Raw genomic sequence first — 25,923 nt, 5'->3', positions numbered from 1 at the left:
TTCATTCAATATAAATTTTTTCATTCAACATAAATACTTATTTTCTTCTTCTTCCTTTCATTTCAGGCATGTCACCCGAAGATGAATGGTATAACAAAAGTTTATCAGCGTTACGCATGAACAGCTCACATCATCCGAACCTTTCTGCACCAATGCTTCAGTACCAAACATAATCGAAAACATTTGACGATTTCTTTTAAAATGTAAAATATTATTGAAGAACCAGAAGAAGAAGAAGAGAAAAAACCTAACCAAAAAATTTGTTGCGCACATTCAAAGTTACTACCGCTGGACCCACACAACTGAGAATATTTTACAATTTAAAAGAGATGCGTCAATGCCAAAACGGCTATGCCACGAAAAAAAAAATACAGAAGAAGTAAAAGCTTGAATTTTCCTTCGATCAAGCCACAGCAAGAAAATAATATTTATAAATATCCTCAACAAGAAACAAACAAAAACAAAAAAAAAAATACATAAAACTAAGAATTAAAATTTTATTGTTAATAATATCGTAATAGAAGTAATAAAATTAATTATTATTATTATTACAATAATATCTAATCTTAAGACTATGAACAAATTGTAATGTAAAATTTAAAGCAAAAACAAAAAAAAAACACAAAAACTTTGTAACTTCAATAGCATTCAAAAGTTGTTTCCTAAACAAAATAATATTTCACAACAACTCTCTTCTAAACTCTTAAGAAAAACATGTAATTATTATTTTTGTAAATATTTTAATGTTTCTATATCACAACAACAACAAAAAACGAAAGAAAAACAAAAACACATCTGTAGTAGTAATGGACCCCAATGGTGAATACAACCATGGCAGTGTAAACAACATTGCATTACCATGAGATCACTGCTGCAGACTGCATCTAAATTGGTACAATAGCTACAAAATGGAACTGTAACATTGTGACACCAGTGATCCAAGGGAAATGCAAATGTCAATATTTTGCCCAAAGTTCGAAAATATAACAGTTCACAATTTGAATATTCAATAGAGATAGAATCCTCAATTTGTTTTAATTTCTAATAAAATGTATTAAATATATCTAAAAAAATCGTTAAGTTGTTTTCTTTCAACAATTTTTACAAATTTTAATAATTTTTCATTCAAAATTTTCAATTCCAAAATAAGTTTGACTTTGTGCATTTGTTTGTAACATGGAGAAGGAAGAGAGATAGACCCATAGTTACTTCTGAGGATTTCAATAGAATCACTTTCTGAGTTGATTTATGCATGTCAGTCCGTCTGTCCATGTATACTTGTGAACAAAATGCAGGTCGCATTTATTATCCGATTGAGATGAAATTTTCCAAACAACATTTGTTTGGCCCAAGGACGAACCCTATTGAAATTGGAGATAATCGGTAAACATTTAGATATAGCTCCCATATATATCTTCTGATTTGCCTTTTATTGTGCACCGAACGTGTAATATCAGCCCAAATAGTATGAAAATTTTGCACAAACGACCAAATTAGGCCTGAAAATAAGTATGCCAAATTTGATCGGTTTGATTTGATTGATTTGATTTGATCGGTTCAGATATAGTTATAGCTTCCATATATATTGCTTATCCGATTTGTTATTTTTGTCCTCCGCAGCCGTAATATGCACTCTGTAACAACAATATTTGGGGAAATATATCAAATGCAGCTCAGAAATATCTTTGCTAAATTTTATCGAGATCGGTTCAAATTTGGATATAGCTCCCATATATAACTTCGTCCGATTTACCTTTTATTGTACCCACAGGCGTAATATGCACTCCGTAACAACGATATTCAGGGAAATATATCAAATACAGCTCAAAAATATCTTTGCCAAATCTTATCGAGATCGGTTCAGATTTGGATATAGCTCCCATATATATCTTTATCCGATTTCAAATTAATTTTGCACCAAATGGGCAATACAAGTCCGAATTTAAAAGATACAATTGCTTCGGCATATTTAGTCCTTTGAACTTTAAATAATAATTATAATCATAGCGTGTATGATTAAATTCTCCCATAAAAACTTTTAATTGTTATGTGGAGCTCTACTAAATTAGCAAAGTGGTGTAGAGTATCATAAAGTCGGCTCTGTCGTGAGCTGTTACTCACTCTATGGATTGTAGACACAAACCATTTGCTCAAAATGCATCAAAGACAAGTAAAATGGTAAAGACTAGACAAAAACATCACTTTTTTATCTATCGGAAAGATGTAATAGCAAAGACCTAAAATCGAAAGACTAGACAAAATGCATTCTGACCAAATGGTTGGTGTCTATACTATCTAGATAACAGCTCATGACAGGACAATGTTAATATAAAAAACACATTTATAGAAAAAAATGACAAACAAAAGTTTGAAAAATTCAAAAATCGGGTTTCAAAATTATATTCTATAGACTTTCCCAATTATTGCATATTGCCTAAGCGGTTTTAATCGCTTAACATTGCTAACTATGTTGTTACGATATCATAACAACAGAAGTATTTTTACAGGGTTGCCATATCTTGACTCTGGCTTGTCCCATCTTTATACTTCTATGTCTTTGGTAATAGCCGGCCCATGTCTGTACAAGTATAAAGATAGAAAAATACAGAGTCCAAATGTGGCAACCCTGTGAAAACACCAATGTTATGCGATTTAAACGGCTTAGGCAATATGCAATTAATTTGGAAAGTCTTTGGAATAGAATTTTGAAACTCAATTTTTGGTTTTTTCAAACGTTTGTTTGCCATTTTTTCTATAAATCTGTTTTTTTATATGTCATGAACTGTTATCTAGATAGTATTGACACAAACCAATTGCTCAGAATGCATTTTGTCTAGTCTTTACCATTATAGGTCTTTGAACATAGTTCTCAATGTTATATTGATTTAAACTGCTAAAGCAATATGCAGTTTTTTAGGAAATGTTTATGGAATAGAATAGAATTTTGAAACCACATTTTTGGATTTTTCAAACTTTTATTTGTCATTCCTTTCTGTAATTTATAGTAACATCTGTCATGAGCTGTTACGTTATGTTTTGTGGACACAAACCATTTGCTCAAAATGCATTTTGTCTAGTCTTTAGCATTTTAGGTCTTTGGAAGAAGTTCCGGTGAAAAGTGGAGCTAAAATCACCAAAATACAGAATATAAGAATCCGATAATCCGAAATTTTCTTTCATTAGAGGTGTCATCCATTACGAACTCTAAATACCAAATTTGATGCAATTCCAATGAAAAATGTGAAACTCAAAATATCGAATATAGGGGGTTATATGAGGACTATACCTAAACATGGATTATGGGAATAAAAACTACCAATTTATTGCAAATTTTGTGGGAAATTTTGATCGAAACTGCCAAAACACCTTAAATCTGGCGTACAGTTATATGGGAACCATATCAAAATAAGGACCTATATGCCGCTCCTATATGCTCCACCTTGAAAAGGAGAGTATATTAACTTTGTCATTCCGTTTGTAACATCCCTAAATATTCGTCGTAGACCCCATAAAGTATATATATTCATGATCAGCATAAAATTCTAAGTCGATTTAACGATGTCCATCTGTCCGTTTGCCTGTTGAAATCATAATACAGTCCACATTATTTCACGCAGCTTCAAAATTTTTCAGAACAATTTGTACTGTGTCTAGGATGGTTGGTATTGAAAAGGAGATATGTCGGTCTACGTTTTGTTATAGCCGCCATACCTCCCGATATTCGGTATCTTGATGATTTTTACCAAAATTTTCCACGGATTTGTCTAAAAATTGGTATTTGTAATTCATAATGGGTTCTAGCTCCTGTGGCGAAACATTGCATGTATAAGTTTACGTTTTGTTGTTGCAAAATGGTCAGGCATAATCCCTTTATTGTTGTTTTTATAAAAACAACGTTTTTTTATTAGTAGCAAACGATGGCAATTTTTACCAGGGGGTAAGACCAATCCTCATCAGTTCGGTTTACGTTTTTGTATAGGGCTCCATATAACAGTACTTCCCGATATTTGGTATTTTGATGATTTTTGCAACATTTTTCCTCGAATTTGTCTAAGAATTGGTATTTGTAGTTCGTAATGGGTTGTAGCTTCTGGCGGAACATTTTGATATAGCCCCTATATAACGGCACCTCCCGATATTCCTTATTTTTATTATATTTACCATTTATTTTCACGGATTTGTCAAAAAATTGGTATTTGTGGCAGAACATTTAGTATTTAGGTCCACGTTTTTCTATAGCGCACATATAACGATTTCCGCCGATATTAGGCATTTTGATAATCCTAGTCACATTTACACACGAAATTGTTTCAAATTTGGTATTTTAGAAGATTTGGTAGATGACAACCCTTGAAGTATAGTCTAGTCCAAGGTAGATCTAACAGGTAACCGCATAGGCGAATTGCTACAACAAAGCAACTTTTGTGGTCCCCTCAAATGTCAAAATTGGCATCTAAGGCGAAAAAAATTAGATTCGCCATGACATTTGAAGGTTGCGGCAAATTTGTTTCAACCAATCAGAAACGAGGTGTTTGTTTACATTTTATTTTGTGTGCCTCTCGTCGTAAACGAACGTCGCAATAAATTTTTTATTGTAAAACAAATAAGAGTAAAATAAGTATTTATTGTAGTATTGCGATATTTTTTAAACCAAGAAACTTATAATGACTATCTTTTACTGGTTTAAACTGAAAGTTTTCCGGAAATGCAAATGACAAGAGTCGAATTCTTGCACTACTTCCCGTGATGTGCTTTGGGAATCTTAGATGTTGAGGCTAACTTAATTCTTAAAGCTGCACTCCATTCTAACCTCCTTCTTTCATTTTCTTTTATTTTTTTTACTGGTTTCACTCTTAACTTGCTCTTAAATTATTTGAAATATTATAAAAATGTACTTTTAGGGAAGACAACATAAACAAATTTGTTGTTGCGTTCATTTAGGGCGAATTCTTCATTACAACAATTTGTTTTGACATTTAATGGTGCCGTCAGCTGGGCTGATGCGATTACCTTGTACATCTACCTTGGTCTAGTCTATAATATGGCAACCCTGTGAAAATACGTCTGTTGTTACGATATCATAAACACATAGCTACAAATGTTAACTGATTTAAACCGCTGAGGCAATATGTAAATTTTTGGAAGGTCTAAATTTTAAGACCAAAATATTGAATTTTTCAAATTTTTAGTTATTCTTTTCTGTAATTGTGGTTTTTATAATAACATGTCTCTGCCATGAGCTGTTACTCTATGTATTGTAGACACAAACCATTTGCTCAAAATGCATTTTGTCTATTCTTTACCATTTTAGGACTTTGTCTTTACCATTTTAGGTCTTTGTATCAAAGACATAGAAGTATAAAGATGGGACAAGCCAGAGTCAAGATATGGCAACCCTGTAAAAATACTTCTGTTGTTATGATATCGTAACAACATAGTTAGCAATGTTAAGCGATTAAAACCGCTTAGGCAATATGCAATAATTGGGAAAGTCTATAGAATATAATTTTGAAACCCGATTTTTGAATTTTTCAAACTTTTGTTTGTCATTTTTTTCTATAAATGTGTTTTTTATATTAACATTGTCCTGTCATGAGCTGTTATCTAGATAGTATAGACAACAACCATTTGGTCAGAATGCATTTTGTCTAGTCTTTACCATTTTAGGTCTTTGTTTGTATAAGGTTCCCGTTTTGGTATGGCAACCATATAAAAGCTCCACCCCTTTATGGTTTTTTGAAAAGATTAACTGCATTATCCAAATAGTCTTACTGGTATTTGTAGTTTAAAGTGGAACACGTTTGAATTCAAATATTTTTATATAAAAATGTTTTCATTACTCAATGGTTGGGGTAGTATTAAAAGTTCGGCACGGCCGAACTTACTGTTTTTATACCCTACACCACATAGTGGTAAGGGTATTATGTCTTTGTGCATTTGTTTGTAACATGGAGAAGAAAGCGAGATAGACCCATAGTTATTTTTGAGGATCTCCATATAATCACTTTCTGAGTTGATTTTTGCATGTCAGTCCGTCCGTCCGTCTGTCCATGTATACTTGTGAATAAAATGCAGGTCGCATTTATTATCCGATTAAGATGAAATTTTGCACAAATCATTTGTTTGGCCCAAGGACGAACCCTATTGAAATTGGAGATAATCGGTAAAAATTTAGATATAACTCAAATATATATCTTCGTCCGATTTGCCTTTTATTGTGCACTAAACGTGTAATATCCGCCCGAATAGTATAGAATTTTGCACATACAAACAAATCAGGCCTGAAAATAAGTATACCAAATTTGATCGAAATCGGTTCAGATATAGCAATAGCTCCCACATATATTGTTCATCCGATTTGTTATTTTTGTCCTCCGCAGCCGTAATATGCACTCTGTAACAACAATATTTGGGGAAATATATCAAATGCAGCTCAGAAATACCTTTGCTAAATTTTATCGAGATCGGTTCAAATTTGGATATAGCTCCCATATATAACTTCGTCCGATTTACCTTTTATTGTGCACCAAATGTCTAATATTTGCCCAAATTGGATGGAATTTGGCACATACGACCGAATTGGGTCTAAAAGCTAGTATGCCAAATATATTGTTCATCCGATTTGTTGTAATTGTTACCCACAGCCATAATATGCACCCCGTAACAACGATATTCAGGGAAATATATCAAATATAGCTCAGATATATGTTTGCCAAATTTTATTGAGATCGGTTCAGATTTGGATATAAATTAATTTTGCACCAAATCGGCAATACAAGTCCGAATTTAAAAGATACAAATGCTTCGGCACATTTCGTCTTTTGAACTTTTAATTATAATTATAATCATTGCGTGTATGATTGAATTCTCCCATAAAAACTTTTAATTGTTATGTGGAACTCTGCAAAATTAGCAAAGTATCATAAAGTCGGCCCGCCCGACTTTAGGACTTTCTTTACTGGTTTTTAAATGTTAACTTTATAATTTCAACAGATTTTTGGCAAGGCCATTATCCCGATGTCAGTGGGTTTGCTTTTGTTACTAGTTGGTGCTAGAGGGCTCTAAATGTTGCTTATGAGCATACTATTAGACAGCCAGCGTAATCGTTAATTTGAATAACAAATTATTCCTTCGACATTTTTATGCAATATTAAACAACACGATAGAAAATAATACAAAAAAATAATAAATTATTTTTTAAGTCCAATAACATATTTCAAGATATTTTTGAGGCTTACTCCTTTGTTTTACATCACCTTTAACTTTGCGAATCAATCCAACCAAAAATAAAATGACAGGTTTTGTTTTGTTTAGGTGAAAATAAGAGATAACACCATTTGTATTTATTTATTTTTATATATTAAACTCAATTCACAGGTATTTTAGTGAATATTTTTTTTTAATTCTGCCTTCTGCATTCTTTTTCGTATTTATATTTGTTTACGTTTTAACTGTTGTAGCAGCAAACCATAAGGGGAATTTTGGAGTATATAATTTATATATATATATATATATATATATATATATATATATATATATATATATATATATATACATATATATATATATATATATATATATATATATATATATATATATATATATGGTTCATAGAAAAGATATATAATAGTACGAATAATTAATTATGTGTTAATGAAAAATAACATAATTCTCATTTAAGGGATTGAGAGGGGGAGAATTAAAATGAATTTTATTAATTTCTCCTTTAAATATTACTTATCATATTTTTTATTAAAACAAAGGAAAATACAAAAGTTATATAAAATGTATGTATTTAAAATAAAAGTAATAACAGGAAAGAACACAAGTAGTTATAATATGTATAAAAAAACTTAAAAGGAAGAAAAACTAAAAGTTTATTTCATTGATCATGCCAAAATTTGTGTTAAACCGCCAATGAAGATCTACATCATTGACATGTAATTTTAGGGATTTGTTGTATTCTGTTTTTTTTTTTTTTTTTTTGAGACTGAGAAAAAGATCTTGATATTATATATATTTAATAATTTTGGGCCGTTTTCAAATTTAGGAAAAAAATTTCTTTGTGTTATATGCCGAATGAAGGGGTGTTCTCATATTTAATTGTCCATATTTGAGTTTTTTTTTTTGTATTTTGATCCAGCAATTTAGCGCTTCCTTTCTTAAATTAAAGAACACATTATCCATGTTGTAATTTTTATGAAACGATGTCTGTTTTATATCTAACGTATTGAAATTTAGTATTGGAAAAAAATTAAATAAATTTATTTGAAAATCTATACAGGACTGGATTTAGGAAATTCCTGATTAGAAACACTCAGCGCCATCTTTTTGGCTGGTGGTGGCTGTGGCACTACTTCGGGTTGGTCAGCATCTAAATCAATCTGAAAAAAAGTATAAAAATATAAATGGATGTTGAAATGTTTATAAAAATGTCAACGATTTATAACAAAAGAAAATTTAACAAAATAACTTCCCTGAAAAGTACCTACATTTAGACTAAAAAAAACTCAATGGTTTGTACAGGGCGAGATTAAAAAACTGCAATCAACTTCAGACTACTGTCGTTTCTAAGCCACTCGTCCGACAGCTGTTTTAAAATTATTCCAGTGACAGCTCATTATATTGTTTACATGCGTACAAAAGGATTTTGGTGAGAATTTCCCAGAAAAAAAGTTATTCGAAATGAAATTTAAGAGTGATAGTGTGATTTCTTTATATTTGGCTGGAAAACCGAAAACCACAAGTGGCTATCGTTAGAGCACTCCAGCATTTAAATGTGAATAAATCTTTTGTGTCTCGTGCCATCGCTCGTTACCGTGATACTGGGAGCGTAGTCCGACGTCAAGGAAGTGGACGGAAGAAAACAGCAACATCAGCAGAAATGGTTCAAAAAGTAAAGAAGCGACTTGATCAAAACCCGCGTCGCAGTGGTCCAAAAATGGTCGTGAGCTGAACATATAGCAATATTCCATTCGGCAAATATTGAAAAATTACCTCGGGGTAAAGCCATTGAAATTCCAAAAAGTGCAAGAACTTACACCGCAACAGAAAGAAAATAGACTCAAATGAGCTAGCAAGTTGCTTCGCTTGGCCGAAAGTGGTGAACTGTCGAATTTGGTTTTCTCTTTGGCACCCAAACATTTTGGCCGCAGACCTTGAACATTCCAACAGGACATCACCATCGCACTCAGCAATTACGTTTATGAAAAGCAGGATGAATCTTCACGTCATTGGTACTCTGGTGTCCCCTGTTGTATTTCTCAGGTCGGCTATCTAAATATGTCTCCATCACCAACCACGGACCATTCACACTCATTACAAGAGATCTACAATTTTGTTTTGCACCATTAGTATTTAACTTGACTGTAACCTCAAAACCCGAGGGACACCTGATTGGGATTCGAATTTACTTTTTGAGATTGTTGAAAACGTTTATTGTGGGAAAAGTTTATATTTTGTCCGATGGACCCTGCGAAAATGATTGTTCTTATTTCTGTTATCGACATTCCAAAAATATCCCATTAGATCACCTCAATACTTATTCAGATTTAATCACACATACAGAGCTGTGATGAAGCCTGAACTAGGATGCTAACCATAATTCAAGAGAGTATCGCACTTTTAAAAATCCAGGAAATAAAATAGACCAAATACGGAGTTTTTTTTTCTGATTTTGCAGTTGATCTTCTGGTTACAATTATGGGTCGATTGACAACACCTGGTTAGAGTTTTGGACTGGGTAGAATGACCATAATTTTGGTTCAGCTTTGAATTCTAACCCATGGTTTCTACTAATACGAAGTCCGACTCCAATGTTTTAAAATTAACAATAAAACCTGAAAACATACTTCACCTTTAAACCAAAATTAATTGATTAATCTTACCTCCATTATAACATTATCCTTGGGCATATTGCCAACACTTAGGCTACTTTCACATTTACGCTCATCCGATGTGGTTATTGTGGAAATAGTCGATTTAGATATGGCCGTCTCACTTGAGGTAGTATTATCGGATTCGTCAATAACACTTGGTGGCAAATTGGCTTTCTTCGTTGCAATTTGTGAGACTTCATCTTTTATTGTGGCCGATGACAAATTATTATTGCTGCCACCATCTGCTCCAGTCACATTCGCTGGAACATTTGCACTCGAAGATGCCGACGATGTGGTGGTAATTGTCGAACTAGCCGATGAAGCAGCATTTGCTTGATTTGTAGAGTTAGACGTAGCACTGGCTGCAATATGTTCTTTTTCGGCTTCGTGTTTCTTAATCAATTGATCCAAATTATAACGACGACGATTGTTCAAATAAAATGTACGAACAAGAGCTTCAGTTTTGGTACCCAACGTTTCGGCAATGACCTGAAATATCATCATCATCGTCAAAATTATGATTATAGAAAATGTGTTAAGTTTTTAGTCGCCGCCATCTAGACTCACCTGAAAGTCTTTGCCATATTTTCGCACACCATTGATGGCCAATAAAATTTCATCGTTTGTCCAGCGCGCATTAATACGATTTGCATTTTCCGTTGGACGTATATCATCCAAATTATCGGAATTTTTACGTTTCAAAGCTGAGATATTCTGCTTATTTAATTGAACCTAAAAGCAATAGTTTCATATTTTTTTGGTTTGATTACATGTTGCTCCAAGATACCCATAAACTTATATACTCATGAAGGATACATGGGATGAATGATGATGATGATGAATGAAAATGGTGATAAAATTTATTTTACGAATGAACGATTGCTGACAGAAACTAATGTTACATCACATCCTTAATGTGCGCTTTATCCTCCAAAGATAACATACAAATTCTAGTAGATTCCATTTATTAAAATAACAAAAGTTTAATCTACATACGTCTTGAAAGTTAAGATACTTCGTCTGTATTCCGACAGATTTATACCCTCAGAATTTGATTTCTTGTTGTATATCCATACCCACACATTCCAGCATCATAAGATACTTCGGAATCCGTACATTTTAGGTGTCTTCGTCAATATTGCAGATAAAAATATTTTGGTCGAAAGCAAGTCATTTTTTTAATTTGATAAAAACTCCCTTTAAACGGAATCGTAGCAAATCAAAATATTCTACGAAATAATTTGTCATAAAATTCTACTTTAGTCTCTAAAAGACATCAAGAGAAATATACTCTCACCTATACGCCAGGAATACATATTTATAAAAAAATACACAATTTAGGTTGAAGCCGTAATTCGTGTGAGTTTGCGCAAAAATCTCCAACAAATCATCATCTATGAAGGAATGGCAAGACACCAAAGAAAATAAATCTCTACAGGGTGAGATGAAAAAACTGCAACAAAATTCAGACTGCTGTCATTTCATAGCTGTTAAAATTATCACAGTGACAGCCAACGTACGAAAATAAATGCTATCAAACGTTTGCAATCGTTTCGTTCTGCATTTTTTCGAAGTACCAAAGGTGAAGCCAAATGGTGACCAATTCGGAAAAATCTAAATCTAAATTTATTCTAAAATTTGATGCCATTTTCCGATATTTTTTGCTTTCTTTCAACAAAATTAAAACCAGTAAAGAAAGTCCTAAAGCCGTGCGGGGCCGACTTTATGATACCCTACACCACTTTGCTAATTTAGTAGAGCTCCACATAACACTGAACCGATCTTCACCAAATTTGGCATACTAGCTTCTAGACTCAATTCGGCCGTATGTACCCATTTGGGCAAATACTAGTCTTTTGGTGCACAATAAAAGGTAAATCGGACGAAGTTATATATGAGAGCTATATCCAAATCTGAACCGATCTCGATAATATTTAGCAAAGGTGTTTGTTACAGAGTGCATATTACGGCTGCGGAGAACAAAAATAACAAATCGGATGAAAAATATATATGGGAGCTATAGCTATATCTGAACCGATTTCGATCAAATTTTTCGTACTTATTTTCAGGCCTAATTTGGTTGTATGTGCAAAATTCCATACTATTCGGGCTGATATTACACGTTTGGTGCACAATAAAAGGCAAATCGGACGAAGATATATATGGGAGCTATATCTAAATTTTTACCGATTATCTCCAATTTCAATAGGGTTCGTCCTTCGGTCAAACAAATGATTTGTGCAAAATATCATCTGGATCGGGCAAAAATTGCGAACTGTATTTTGTTTACAAAAATGCATGGGCAGACGGACGGACGGACATGCATAAATCGACTCAGAATGTGATTCTATGCAGATCATCAAAAGGGACTATGGGTCTATCTCGTTTCCTTTTGCCTGTTACAAACAAATGCACAAAGACATAATACCCTCACCACTTTGTGGTGTAGGGTATAAAAAATGTAAAAATTATAGCGTTTGACTTGGTTGCAGTTTTTTATCTCACCCTGTATTTCGATAAAAAGAGAGTGAGGACACACATGCAACATAAAAATCAGTGATATTTAGTAGATATCAATTCAGATTAAGATATAGCTCTCATATATATGTTCCATTCGATTTCAAATTTAAACCGCATCCAATCCCTAGTTCGCATTCAATACAGCCTAGTTGGTACGATTTACTTTACACAAATTTACAATAAAAACGTATAGACATAAAGTTGTGCATAGTGATGCAGAATACTATATAGTCGAGCGAAAACAATGGAGTACCACTATAGCATAACCAAAATTATATTGTTTCGCCATTTTAAGGGAAGAAAACTCATTGGAGTAGCGACTTTACATTCACTTTTTGGATATTTGTGGATAAATTGATACAGGCCCTTAATTTTTGGGAGCATATAATATCTTCATTTTAATATCATTTTTTAAATGAAGCGGATGTTCCCCTAATGGATTTTCATGTTTGTTAGTATGTATATATGTGTTAGCTTAAAAAAAACAATAAAACTATAATAAAAACAATAAACAATACAGCTACGTTATATTGCAAAATAACAAAAATCTTACTTGACTCAAAAGGGAAACAATTTCACGATCGATATTTGCCAATAGCTCATCCTGGTTATCGTTTGCACTGGCCAATGCGACAATATCATCATGATTGATATACATGCCACGCGGAGGTTTGCGTTTGTGACGATCTGCATTACGATCGCGAGATCTTTTGCCGAAAAATGGTCCAGATGTGGGACGTTTATTGCCGGTGCGTCTAGAGAATGTTAAGTTATCATGGGGGGAGGGGGGAAGGAGGTATGAATATTAAAAAATTGGTTTAATAAAAAAACTTTAGCCAATCATACCTCCAATGATGATGACAACTAAAACACATTTTACCATGTGGCGAATTGTGTAGCACATTACAGGCTACACCACAATTTGAACAATAACCACCGCCACCAATGACACTGCCACCGCCCACTATGGAAGATGTTGCATTTGTTGTTGCGGCAATGCCATTTGAATAAATCGAATCGGAATTTGTAATGATGGACGGTGTTGTTTGAGATTGATGTTTATTGTTATTGTTGTTGCTGCTGTTGTTGTTATTATTATTGTTGTTGTTGGCGGCATTTGAAAACTGATTTTCTACATCAAGACCACCACCACCGCCACCATCATGTATTAAACTCGAATCGTTTGTTTGCTCATATAAAATTCCTGCATGGCTTGACAATGTTTGATCCTAAATTATTCGGTTTGCAGCAAAACCAATGGAGAGAGAGAGAGGGCGGGCGAGCGAGCGACACACACACAACACAGCGGAAAAGAGACAAGAGAGAGAATAAGAAAAAACATAAGATTTTGCTTGATTTTTTGTTTTGTTTTGGTTTTTTAAAATTACTACTTAATTTCTTTGCTACAACAATAAAATTTAGAAACTCTTATGAATACAACATTCATGAAAAATAGATTTGGAGAAAAAAAAAACAATTAATTACACAATAGTGGGTGTGTGGTGGTGATCAAACAAAATTTATGTAATTTCTTTTTTTTTCAATTGTAGATTCAATACAACACCTTGTGTGTGTTTCATATTTAAAAACGGCCGCCAACAACTCTCTTCCAGCGCAATGGGTGGGACGGGACTCTAACCCCCACCGGATATAGAAAATTACCTTCTTTTAAGGAATAGTCGAGGTCAAAATTTTCAAGTAAAAGTAAAAATTTAGCCCTTCAAGTAAAATTGTTTTTTGCAATATAGACGACGACGAAAATAGAATATAACAAATAGCAACTATTTGCAAAAAAATATATATGTTTATAAAAAGAGCGATAAGAATATGAATGAGACGATCGATGTGAACAAGAAAGTTAGTAACAATGATTTAAGGACACTGAGTATTTTTTGTGTAGTAAAATGCAATTCAAGATAATATCTTTAATGAAGTTTCTATTTTTTTGTTGGGGGACAAAAAGCAAGTGGCACAAATCGTTTATATTTAAAGTGGAAGCGAATTAGCTACGGAAAAATTATCGTGTGTTTTACAAACTACTAAAAAGGCAAGACCGAATGGCGACATATGATATTTGCCACAAAGAAATGTCCATCTGCATTTGGTGGTATTGTTTTATTGGATAGCAGAAAACCATAAATAATTTAAAATTTGAATTAAAATTAAAATTTGTATTTTAGGACACACTAAAAAGGCAAGATCGAAAGGCGACATATGACATTTACCATAAAGAGATTTCCATCTGTGTTTGATGGTATTGTTTTTTTTTTTTTTTTTGGATGGCAGAAAACCATATATATTTTAAAATTTTTAAAAATTTGAATAAACAGTTGCAGGCGTCATGCCATCTCGTATCCAAAACGGCTTGAAAGCCAACGAACTCTAGTTAACACTTGGGCTCGTCATAAATCATAGGATTTGGTTGATGATCTCAGCTGAACCATATTTTAAGACACACGGAAATGCAATATGAAAGACTGCAAATTAAAGCGTTAACGGCAGTTCCATGGTGGCCAAAGAGGTCATCAAGGCTTGATGCGATGTCAGAAAAAGTAAAAAGTTCATTCTAGTTGGCTATATGAGACCATTTGAAAGTCTTCTGTCTATGTCTATCTAATGTCTTTTAATTTGCAGAAGTCCTTTGGAAGGTATTGTATCTATAGTAGGCTTCTTGGAGGTATTCTATCTATAGAAAACCTGCTTCTGCAGGTCTTAAGTTAATAGAAGATCCGCATTCTAAAGATGAACTTTTGAATGGCTTCTGCCTATAGAAGATACTGTGAAGATCTGCAGTATACAGAAAACTTTTTAAATGTCTAGAAGACATTCTAAAGATCTAAAATCTATAGAATACCATTTAAAGGTCTTCTGTCTTCTATAGAAGAGCTCTCTATAGAAGAGCTCTCTATAGAAGACCCCTTGAAGTTCTTCCGTATAAAGAAGACCTTTTGGAGGTCGTCCATATATAGATGAACTTTTGAAGGTCTTCTGTCTGTAGAAGATATGATGAAGCTTTACAGTGTAAAGAAGACCTTTTAAAGCTCTAAAGTCTATAGAATACCCCTTGCAGGTCTTCTCTCTGTAGAAGACCTTCTGAAATTCTTCCGTATCACAAAAAGACCTTCTAGAGGTCTTCCAAATATAAGACCTTTGAAAAGGTCTTCTGCCTATGGAAAATACTGTGAAGGCCTTCTGTATATAACATTTCTAAGAGCTATTACTCTTTTTGAATTTTTAAAATTGTTGACAATCTGGTCTCTTTAGAAGATCCTTTGATGGTGTTCTGTCTATAGAAGATACGGTGAAGGTCTGCAGTCTATAGTTCTGTAGATAGAAGACCTCTTGAAGGTCTTCTATCTGAAGAAGACTTTATAAAATTTTTCCAAATCAAAAAGACCTTTTAGAGGTCGTCTTCCATATATAGAGGACCTTTTAGAGGTTCTCCAAATATAAAAGACCTTTAAAAAGGTCTTCTGTCTTTTGGAAAATACTGTGAAGGCCGCCTTCTGTTTATAACATTTCTATGAGCCATTACTCTATTTAAAATTTAAAAATTGTTGAAAATCTGGAAGAAGTTCCGCCGGGATAATGTGGTGTTCTTTTAGAAAACTGTGTGATATTACCACAGAATATGTTTGTGTGCTACCGCTTCGGAAGTCTCTGGTTAAAAGAAAGGAACTTGGAATCCTTGAATTTCATTTGGTTTCTGCTTTGGCGAAAAACAATGCTCCAGACATGGTAAAAGTAGTTCCACAAACACTTGTCAGCCACACTTGCCATTTGTTTATTATAATTAAATTAAAGCATTATTAATTGTACTTCATCAAAGATATATTGCATTGCATACAACAAGCCTTAAAATATGAACATGTTATGGAAAAACAAAAATAATTTTAAAACAGTGAATTTTTTTTCCGACTTCACTTCTGTTTGCAGTTATATTTGTTTCTTTTTTTTGCGATTCTGTATTCTTACCCAAAGGTTTCGTTTGTTTGTTTTATATGCCAATTATTATTCTTTAATACTGACTTTCATTCTATCTTCTATGGGTATTTTTTGTGGGTAGGTGGTAGAAGAAAAGGTTGTATTAAAAAAAGAAACACATGAATTTTGTTTAATCTTCACGCAGACAAAACATGGATTTTTGTTTTTTCTTTTATTATTTTTTTTCTTCTTCATCTTCTTCTTATGATTTTGGTTGATATGAGTTTATATTATTAGATTATAGTAATTTTGTTTTGTTTTTTCTTTTCTGCTACTTTTTGAGACGTTTCATTGTTGTTTTGCAGATGTTTATGTTAGTTAATAATAATAATCAAATAAAAGAAAACATTTATATAAACAGTCTTGTACTAAAATCTAGTTTTAATTTAAAATAGCTTATAATTAATTTCAGAATTTCGTTTAAAAAAAATAGAGCAGTGTGGAACAATAATTATACTATATACTATAAATGATGAGTTTGATGCTTGCTTAAATAATGAAAAATATAGTATTACGTCATTGTTACATTCATCAAGGACCACCACACCACAGTAGGTGGCCACCATATTGTGGTGGTGAATGGTTACATAAATTATTTTTTTAAAAACTAAATCTGTTGTGTAATTGAAATGGAAAATTGAATATAATATTAGATGATTATCAATAGGAACCAACAGCGGCAGCAAAAACAAATGTTTATGGCATTTTTATTCATTTGAATTTAGCCACAAAAAGCTTCATCGTTTAATATTATATTCAATTTTGTGAAAAGTAAAGTTTTTGGTTTTTTGTTTTTTAGGAAAATAGCCAAATGTTGGTGCGGCACAACAATAGTATTTCTTAATTATTTTAGGGGCTGTCGTGAAAGGGACTTCAGAAAAATCGACAAGACTAGCATTGTTGACATTACAAACTGTCACGCACTCGGGCGTCTAAAATCCATACCCAAGAAAAATTGTGCTCAATTTGATTAGGGTATAAAAATTAGAGGTAATTACCAGACCTCCAAAAATTTGTAAATTTGGGCTTACTGGCCGACATTTTGTAGGTGGTCATGGACCTAACGAAAATAATTAAAATATATAATGAAACAATAGAATGTCTCAAGAGAATCAATACCACTAATCCCTCCCTAATTCTTTAAAAAGAGTTTTGCCAAAATTTGGACTAAGCGGCTGGACCATTTGAGGCGCAGCTGCGGTCAACATTTGCATGAAATAATCTTTAAAAATTAAATTATGTGGAGCATACTATCAAATTCAATTTTCTTAAACAGTCATCAAAAATCACGGTACTATAGCTCTCAAAAAAAACATACTAGGTTCTTAACAAACCACTTACATATCGCATTTCACAGGAATTCCTAAATGTTTCCTGCAACTTAGTTGGTGACCGAGAATAATATACCTCCATATTATTCTCGGTTCGGTAAATAGTTTATTTTAAATGTTTTTTCTCCAACTTAGTTTGTGACCGAGAATAATATCCGTATTAATCTCGATTCGGTAAATAGTTAATTTTAAGTTCGGGACCGGCAATTTAACGCCGTTTTGGATATTTTCTGCGGGACTATTTCAAATAACCGGGTATTTCACTCACGAAGAAATTACTTTCCCCTAATCAGATTAAAAATGGCCGCCTAATGATCCGAGCATAGACCCTTAACTCAACTTGCTCCAGATGGCACCAAATGCCACACAGCACGCATAGCTAGGGACTAATTGAGGGACCGGTTCGGTAAAAAGTTTATTTTACGTTCGGGACGGGCATTTTAACGCCTTCTGGTTATTTTCTATGGGGCTATGCCAAAGCTCATGTCTATACAGACAAAACCGCTTCAATTGATGCATTGGAAAGCAGACATTTAATCGAAAGATACCGACCGTAATGTTGGAAAGAATATGGACTAAGCAAATGGACCTGCATAAACGTAATTTGAAACTACTCCGTTGAATAATGACGCTAAAATCATCAAAATTCCGAGTATTGGAAGGTACCGTTATATGGGGGCTATATTAAGACGTGGACCTGCATAGACAATTTTCTGTCATTGGCGGAACTATCCGTTTTGAACATCAAATACCAAATTTGAAATAATTCCGGTGAATTATTTCGCCAAAATCATCAAAATGCCGAATATCGGAAGGTACCGTTATATGGGGGCTATATGAAGACGTGGACCTGAACAGCCAATTTTCTGTCATAGGCTGTAGTATCCGTTACGAATTTCAAATACCAAATTTGAAACAATTCCGGTGAATAATGTCGCCAAAATCATCAAAATGCCGAATATCGGGAGGTTCCGTTATATGGGGGCTATATGAAGACGTGGACCTGCACAGACAATTTTCTGTCATGGACTGTAATGCCCTTTACAAACTTCAAATACCAAATTTGAAACAATTCCGGTGAATTATGTCGTCAAAATCATCAAAATCCGAATATCGGTATAAGGTACCGTTATATGGGAGCTATATGAAAACGTGGACCTACATGGCCCATTTACGAACTTAACCTCCCTACTGGTAAACTATGCATGTGTGAAAAATTTAGCCTTCTATCTCAATTCGTTCGAAGATAGCGACATTACAACAGACAGACGGACATCGCTAAATCGACTTAGAATTTTACGCTGATCAAGAATATATATACTTTGTTGTTGAGTCTGACATGAATATTTACCCTCCATGGAGGAGGGTATAAAAACACAAATATGCCAAAGAATGACAAATAAAAGTTTGAATAATCCAACAATTTGGTTTTTAAAATTCTATCAAATACCTAAAATGGTAGACTAGACAAAATGCATTTCGAGCAAAAGGCTTGTCTCTACAATACATAGAGTGTTAATGTAAAAACCACAATTACAGAATCGTATGACAAATAAAAGTTTGAAAAGTCCAAAAATGTGGTTCCAAAGTTCTAGCGGTTTAAATCAGTTAACCTTTTGTAACTATGATGTTATGCTATCGTAACAACAGAGGTATTTTCACAGGGTTGCCATATATTGACTCTGTCTTGTCCCATCTTTATACTTCTATGTCTTTGATTCTATTCCATAGACCTTCCCAATTAATTGCATATTGCCTTAGACGTTTAAATCAGTTATCAGCAACAGAGTTTTTTTTTCACAGGGTTGTCATATTTTGCCTCTGTCTTATCCCATCTTTATACTTCTATGTCTTGGAAGGAATATGAACATTGGTGTTAACCAAACTTCATATAGTTATAGGTATTCACTTCAAGTTTACATTGTTTAGAAATATATTTTATCACGTTGTGCCATTTAAATAAACATTTCAAATTTACAATTTAGCTATTTTCTAGAAAACAAAAATTACAAATAATATGTTGCGTGTTTAAATAAATAAAGAAAAAATAAAGAAAAATCGAATTTTCTTTTCCAAGAAAAATAAACTAAAACATGTTTGCACTTATAATATAACTTTATGGAGAATTTGTTTATGTATAATTTTTACAAGTTGTGTTGTTATGTTAAACATTTTTTTCGCTCAAATTTGAAGACATACTTGATTATTTTAATAAAAGGTATACAAATATTGTTTGTTTTGTTTTTTTAACATAAAAATGGAACAATGCGCCAAATAAAATTAATATTCAATTGAAATTTTGTTTTTTGAAAAATCAATTTACAATTGCCATTTCATAGTCCATTTAAATGTATTAATGATTTGTTTTTTTAGAAATATAAATAAATTTGAATTTTTATACTCAATAATGTTTTTTTTCTTTTATTTCTTTTTTGTATAAGAGTATGTGAGTTTAAATTATTATTTTTGTTATATAATAGCCACAGTATATAATACAAATAAACACATTTTTAAATTTATTTGGTTTTTGTTTTATATACTCTTTTTTATTATAATTTGTTCCAAAAAAAATATATATTTATTTAAAAGAAAATAAGGAAAATTGTGTCTAATTAAAAAAAAAAGCTGAGAAATAAAATGTGTGATGGATGGTTTGTTTTCTTTTGTTATTATTTTAATGTTTTCTTCAAAACACTACACCTACATTTAAGCCACAACGTAACTATTTTTATTTTTTTAAAAGCCAAATTACGAGTTAGGTTTTTGTTTGTTGGGAAAAATATAAAAATAAAAAGATATCAAAAAATCATTAAATAACTAAACTCTGCAATCAAGTGTAAATCATTAGAAGAAAAACAAACAAAATAAAGCACGTGTTTAATGTAAACGAAATCGAAATTGAAATTGAAAATAATCATGAATGAGTTACGTACGTACTATTGTTTTTTGTTTTTTTTTTATTAAATACATATATACTATATTATAATATATACCTAATTCTAACTAATAATTACCTTGTCATCATTGTCGGATTCTTCATTACTGCCATTATCACTGCCATTTTCTGAAGAACCTTCTTTGCTAGCCTTAACTTTTTCCTGGCGATCCATGACACTCTGACGATGTCGTGTCTTTTTCCAGGAATAATAATATTTCACCAGGCTAGCAATGGACTTGTCAGGCAACTGTAAATAGAATATATTAATAATTTCAATGAGTCAGAGGAGAGAGTTATATGCCTACCATTTGACGGATACGATGAAAACTTTTGCCATGGAATTGAAATGCTTGCTCAAATAACACTTTATCTTCGACGGTCCATTCGTCGGGAAATGGTGTGAAATTTGACAAATCCATAACTGCTCTTTCAAGATCGTGTTTGTGCCAGAAGAGCATTCCCAATGCCTGTTCTCCATTATAACCATATTTCTCTTTGGCAACTGATATATATTCTTCGACTGTAAAGAAAAAAAAAATAAAAAAAATTCAAAATGGGTTTGAGCAGATAATACTTTCAATAAAAGAATACATACAGGGTGAGATAAAAAAAAACTGCAACTAAGTCAAACGCCATAATTTTTTTTTTTAAATTTTACTGAATGAAAGCAAAAATGTCAGAAATAGCATCAAATGTTTAGATTTGTTCGAATTGGTCAACTTTGGCACTAATTATGACCTTCAAACGGCCAATGAAACCGTCACACGCTGCCCGAATGTTGCTCTGCGGTATTTTGGTCCACTCCCGGCGAAACGCTTGCTTGAAGTGGTCGACACTTTGTTATTTTTTAGTGTCAACCTTGCTTTCCAAAATACTTCAGACACAATAGTCCAACGGATTGGTATCCGGAGATTTTGGTGGCCATTGTGCGCTGGAAATGAAGCGAGGAGCCTCATTTTGTAACCATTCTTGGGTGGCGCGTGCTGAGTGCGATGGTGCTGAGTCCTGTTGGAATGTTCAAGGTCTGCGGCCAAAATGTTTGCGTGCCCAAGGCTTTAATACACCCTCCAGAATATTTTCGCGATAATATTCGGCATTCGGCAAAAAGCGACCATCGGCTATTATGGCGGCCCACACCATCACCATGGCCGGTGCTTGAGTTCTGGTGGCCAACGGAAGGTGCACATTTTCACCTGACCTCTTTGGCAAGTAAACACGATAATTTTGTTTGTTTACAAACTGCTGGACAATGAATGTTTTCTCATCGGAGAAAACCAAATTCAATAGTTCACCACTTTCGGCCAAGCGAAGCAACTCTTTAGCTCTTTTGAGTCTATTTTCTTTCTGATGCGATGTAAGTGCTTGCACATTTTAGAATTTCAATGGCTTAACCCCGAGCTAATTTTTCAATATTTGGCGAATGGAATATTGCGATATGTTCAGCTAACGAGCCATTTTTCGGCCACTGCGACGCGGGTTTCGATCAAGTCGCTTCTTTACTTTTCGAACCATTTCTGCTGATGTTGCTGTTTTCTTCCGTCCACTTCCTTGACGTCGGGCTACGCTACCAGTATGACGGTGACGAGCGATGGTACGAGACACAAACGATTTATTCACATTTAAATGCTGGAGTGCTCTAACGATAGCCACTTGTGGTTTCCCAGCCAGATATAAAGAAATCACACCATTATGCTTGAATCCCATCCCGAATAACTTTTTTACAGGAAAATTCTTAAATGTTTTTATGCGCTTGTAAAAAATATAAAAAGCTCTCACTGAAATAATTTCAACAGCTCTAGTACGAGTGGCTTAGAAATGACAGCAGTCTGAAATTGGTTACAGTTTTTTCATCTCACCCTGCATAAAGGGTTATTTTTTAAGCTATTATCTTTTTGACAACACTGGTTTATACAGCCCATGCCTGTTTCGTATTTTGTTTCACTATCAAACATCTTCAGTTTTAGCCATGACTGGTCTTGTAAAACATGAATCGTCTCAGAAACGAACAACGCTTGCAAATAATTGAATTTTATCATCAAAATGTGTGCTCTGTTAAGACAGTTTTTCGCACACTTCTTCAATTTTATGATGAAGCTCATCTAAAGATGTCTGTCCGTCTGTCTGTCCACAGGAATCACGATACAGCCCACATTACTTAACGTAGAGCTTCAAAATTTAGCAGAACAATTTGTATGGTGTCTAGGATGGTTGGTATTGAATATGAGATATATCGTCTAAAAATTGGTATTTGTAGTTCACAATTCTAGCTACGGTGGCGGAAGATAGTATATATAAGACCAAATTTTGATATAGCCGCCACGTAACGGTACCCCCTATTACTCGGTATTTTGAGGATTTTTGCCAGATTCTTCCATGGATTTGTCTAAAAATTGGTATTTATAGGCCATAATAGGTTCTAGCTGCGGTTTCGAAACATTGTATTTATAGGTCCACATTTTGGTATAGCCCACATATAACGGTATCTCCTAGTATTCGGTATTTTGATGATTTTTGCCCCATTTTCCCACGGATTTGTCTAAAAATTGGTATTTGTAGTTCGTAATGGGTTCTAGCGGCGGCAGAACATTGAATATATAGTTCCACGTTTTCCACATTTTTGATAATCCTAGTTTTCAAATTTCGTATGAAGATGTGGTAGATGACAATCCTTGAAGTATAAAATTGTCTATAGAGATTCTCGTTTTGATATGAACCCCCATACAACGGCCTCACCCACTTTATGGTTTTTTTTGAAAAGTTTAACAGCATTGCCCAAACGGTCTTACTGGTATTTGTACTTTAAAGTGGAACACGTTTGGATTCAGATACTTTTATATAAAAATGTTTCTTTACCCAACGGGAAAGTGTAATAAAAGTTCGGCCAGGCCAGAACTTAATTTTTTTACTCGTTTATGAATGGAAGGGTTCCTAACGACCAGTTTTTGCCTATCGATTTCAGCAGCAATATAGTGTGTTTTTTAATGTTTTCTAATCTCAAAATGATGACACCCTCTAGTGGAGAACACCCAGCAATGCTCTCGAGGTATTAACCCTAACAGGACTTGTTTGCATAATTCTCGAAATGGTGTCTGGAATATTTTCATTATCTATCAGAACTAGCATGGTATCTGCTACATCTTTTTAACAAGACCTTCAATACCTCAAGTAGTCCGTTTATCATCAGAAGCCATTGATCCATTTTATAAAATCATGAATTTTGATCCAACACAAAATCATACATATTCATTTTCTTCTGGCAATATTATGTAATAAAACGTTACCATTTTAGTAATAAATATGGATCACAATGCTTCCGGATCTTTGCTCAATTCTTAAGTAATTACTATTTCTACTCACGTTTTGTGTCTGGAATCTCTTTTGTAGGGGACCACACCAGCAAAGCGCGATCATTAAGGCATTCAGGTTTACGCTCTTGTTCAGGTATTAAAGGAGGACACACAGCTTGGTAATCGCGGCCAACACGAATTTTTTCTATCAAAGACAACGATATATGAAAAAATGATCGTATATTTTACATATGTTGTTCCTACCTTCATATTCGCTTTGTTTAGTTTTGGATTTTCCATTACGTTTTATAGCTAGAAATAATGAGAAATCGTTATGAGCCAAGGGCAAAAAGAGGTTTTTTTTTTTATCAAATTAATTACAATTGTCATCATCCGATGATGTCTCCGGTGTTCCAGTTCCACCCGGTGCTGCTGTACCACTGGCACTTCCCGAACTGGCACCATGACCATTTGGACTGGGACCACGGGATCTTCTTCCGTTGCGTACTAACTCCGAATTTCTTTCAGCCAGTACCATTTTTGTATTTTTAATCGTTTGTCACTTTCTCCTTTGCCGAGAAAATTATGAATCACTATGCTGCCGTTCCGCACGCAAAATATAGTTAATCAATTGTTTGTTTCTTTGAATGCCAACAACAACCCAAAGCCCAAAGGATATGTGCGAGGCAAAGTTTCAACACACAATGCCTCTTGGAATATTCAACTGAAATATAAAGCATACAAATATTTATTAGTTCGATAAATTTCAAATCAAATTATTATAGAAATTTCGAAAAAAAAAAATTACACATCCAAAATATTATTCCATATCCCTGAATAACCCACCAACAATCGCCAGAGTGCAGCGCTACTCTAGACAGACAACTTGAATGAAAATGAGAAATTCAGCGTTTGCTACGCAGCAGCAAGCCAAAGTCTTTTTGACACAGAGCACTTTTGTGCAAACGACCGTATACCGTAGAAACGTTGCCGCTGAGCTGTCCCTTCGTAGAATCAAAAAAATCAAAGTTAATTTGTCAAGTAAAAAATTCACTTTTGATTTAGTTCGCTGACAGAAGATTCATTAATTCGCTAAATAATAATTATTGCTCAGCAAATTCACACAAAAATCATTAATGCATTTTCACCAAAAAAAAATAATTTTTTTACTTTGTATTGACCATTAAGTAATTTCATACACTTCAAGTCTTCGATTATGTTCGACTAATCATATCACATTACAATAGTTATTCTTCACCTTTAATGCGTTTAACTATATTTAAAACGTATAAAAAGACTGCAACTATTCCTGAATTTTACACTCAACTGGCATCTAGCCTTTAAGAGTTTACACTTCAACAACAGCAGAATGCTGGGTAATGAATGGGCAGGTAACAAAAAAAAACACAATAAACCCCCAGAGTTGATTTCGATTTTCTCTGCTGAATTACTTATACAGCGCACTTTGTGCAAACGACCATACTTTTCCGCAAAACCTCTTCGTTTGTCATTCTCAGAGCAATTTAACAAAGTTACCAAAAATTATTGATACAATTTTTACAACAAACTTACTCTATAGGATACTAATACACTTTTGCATTTAATTCAATGACAATTATTTATCAATTTTTTCACTTTTCCCCCCAAACACATTCGAAGGAATGAATACAAGTCTTTGCGTTCTATTCACAGTGATTTGTTGACACAATTTCAAACTGTGATGCATGTTTCGTAAGCATTCATTTGTCACGTATTCAGCTGTTCAACTGGGGATGTGTTCAATAGTACAAATGCTGCACGAGTAATCGCTTTGTAAATGCGGTTACTCGATGCATCAATATGAAAAAAGATAACAATGCAATAGATTTTAAAATTTTAAAGTGAAATATCCGTGCTTGGAATAAGAAGATAACATCAAACAAATATATTTTCAAAATTACGCTCAAGGCCTATATAGAGGCCAGTACTGGAATTCTCTAACCTTA

At 33.4% G+C, this 25,923-nt stretch overlaps 2 protein-coding genes across 6 annotated transcripts in view; one reads left to right on the top strand and one right to left on the bottom strand.

The window, feature by feature from the left end:
* LOC101901489 (homeobox protein unc-42) overlaps positions 1-1,020 on the top strand; it is a 34,015-nt gene extending 32,995 nt beyond the window's left edge. Inside the window, exon 6 of the mRNA XM_011296661.3 lies at positions 67-1,020. Coding sequence (XP_011294963.3) covers positions 67-173 — 107 coding nt within the window. The 3' untranslated portion in view covers positions 174-1,020. The remainder of the gene's footprint in view (positions 1-66) is intronic.
* A 6,748-nt stretch (positions 1,021-7,768) lies between these two features.
* Positions 7,769-25,668, bottom strand: LOC101901107 (REST corepressor). Of its 5 annotated transcripts, none has more exons than XM_005189416.4 (11): positions 25,511-25,668; positions 24,320-24,662; positions 24,203-24,250; positions 24,009-24,143; positions 20,957-21,171; positions 20,728-20,898; positions 13,245-13,627; positions 12,952-13,153; positions 10,446-10,610; positions 9,888-10,367; positions 7,769-8,384 (listed from the first exon to the last, which is right to left on the bottom strand). In XM_005189416.4, the coding sequence occupies exons 2-11, from the start codon at positions 24,474-24,476 to the stop codon at positions 8,277-8,279; spliced, it is 2,064 nt and encodes a 687-aa protein (XP_005189473.2). In that variant the 5' UTR covers positions 24,477-24,662; positions 25,511-25,668; the 3' UTR covers positions 7,769-8,276. The 5 variants fall into 5 exon arrangements, with proteins under 5 accessions (XP_005189473.2, XP_019894470.2, XP_019894471.2 ...); XM_020038911.2 differs by lacking the exon at positions 25,511-25,668 and adding an exon at positions 25,197-25,343; XM_020038912.2 differs by lacking the exon at positions 25,511-25,668 and adding an exon at positions 24,785-25,155.
* Between the last annotated feature and the right edge of the window lie 255 nt (positions 25,669-25,923).

This window comes from Musca domestica, unplaced genomic scaffold, assembly GCF_030504385.1.
Source record: "Musca domestica strain aabys unplaced genomic scaffold, Musca_domestica.polishedcontigs.V.1.1 22, whole genome shotgun sequence".
In the NCBI taxonomy this organism is placed as follows: Eukaryota; Metazoa; Arthropoda; class Insecta; order Diptera; family Muscidae; genus Musca; species Musca domestica.
The sequence above is the reverse complement of the archived record's forward strand: the minus strand, read 5'-3'. Positions and strand labels throughout refer to the sequence as shown.

What these genes read in the sequence shown, in the direction of transcription:
- LOC101901107 (XM_005189416.4), bottom strand. Translation starts at nt 24,476, where the DNA reads ATGGTACTGGCTGAAAGAAATTCGGAGTTAGTACGCAACGGAAGAAGA. An exon ending in TAAACAAAGCGAATATGAAG is followed by an intron (nt 24,144 to 24,202) that starts GTAGGAACAACA and finishes TGTCTTTGATAG; the next exon opens with AAAAAATTCGTGTTGGCCGC. An exon ending in AGGATAATGTTATAATGGAG is followed by an intron (nt 8,385 to 9,887) that starts GTAAGATTAATC and finishes ACTTTTTTTCAG; the next exon opens with ATTGATTTAGATGCTGACCA.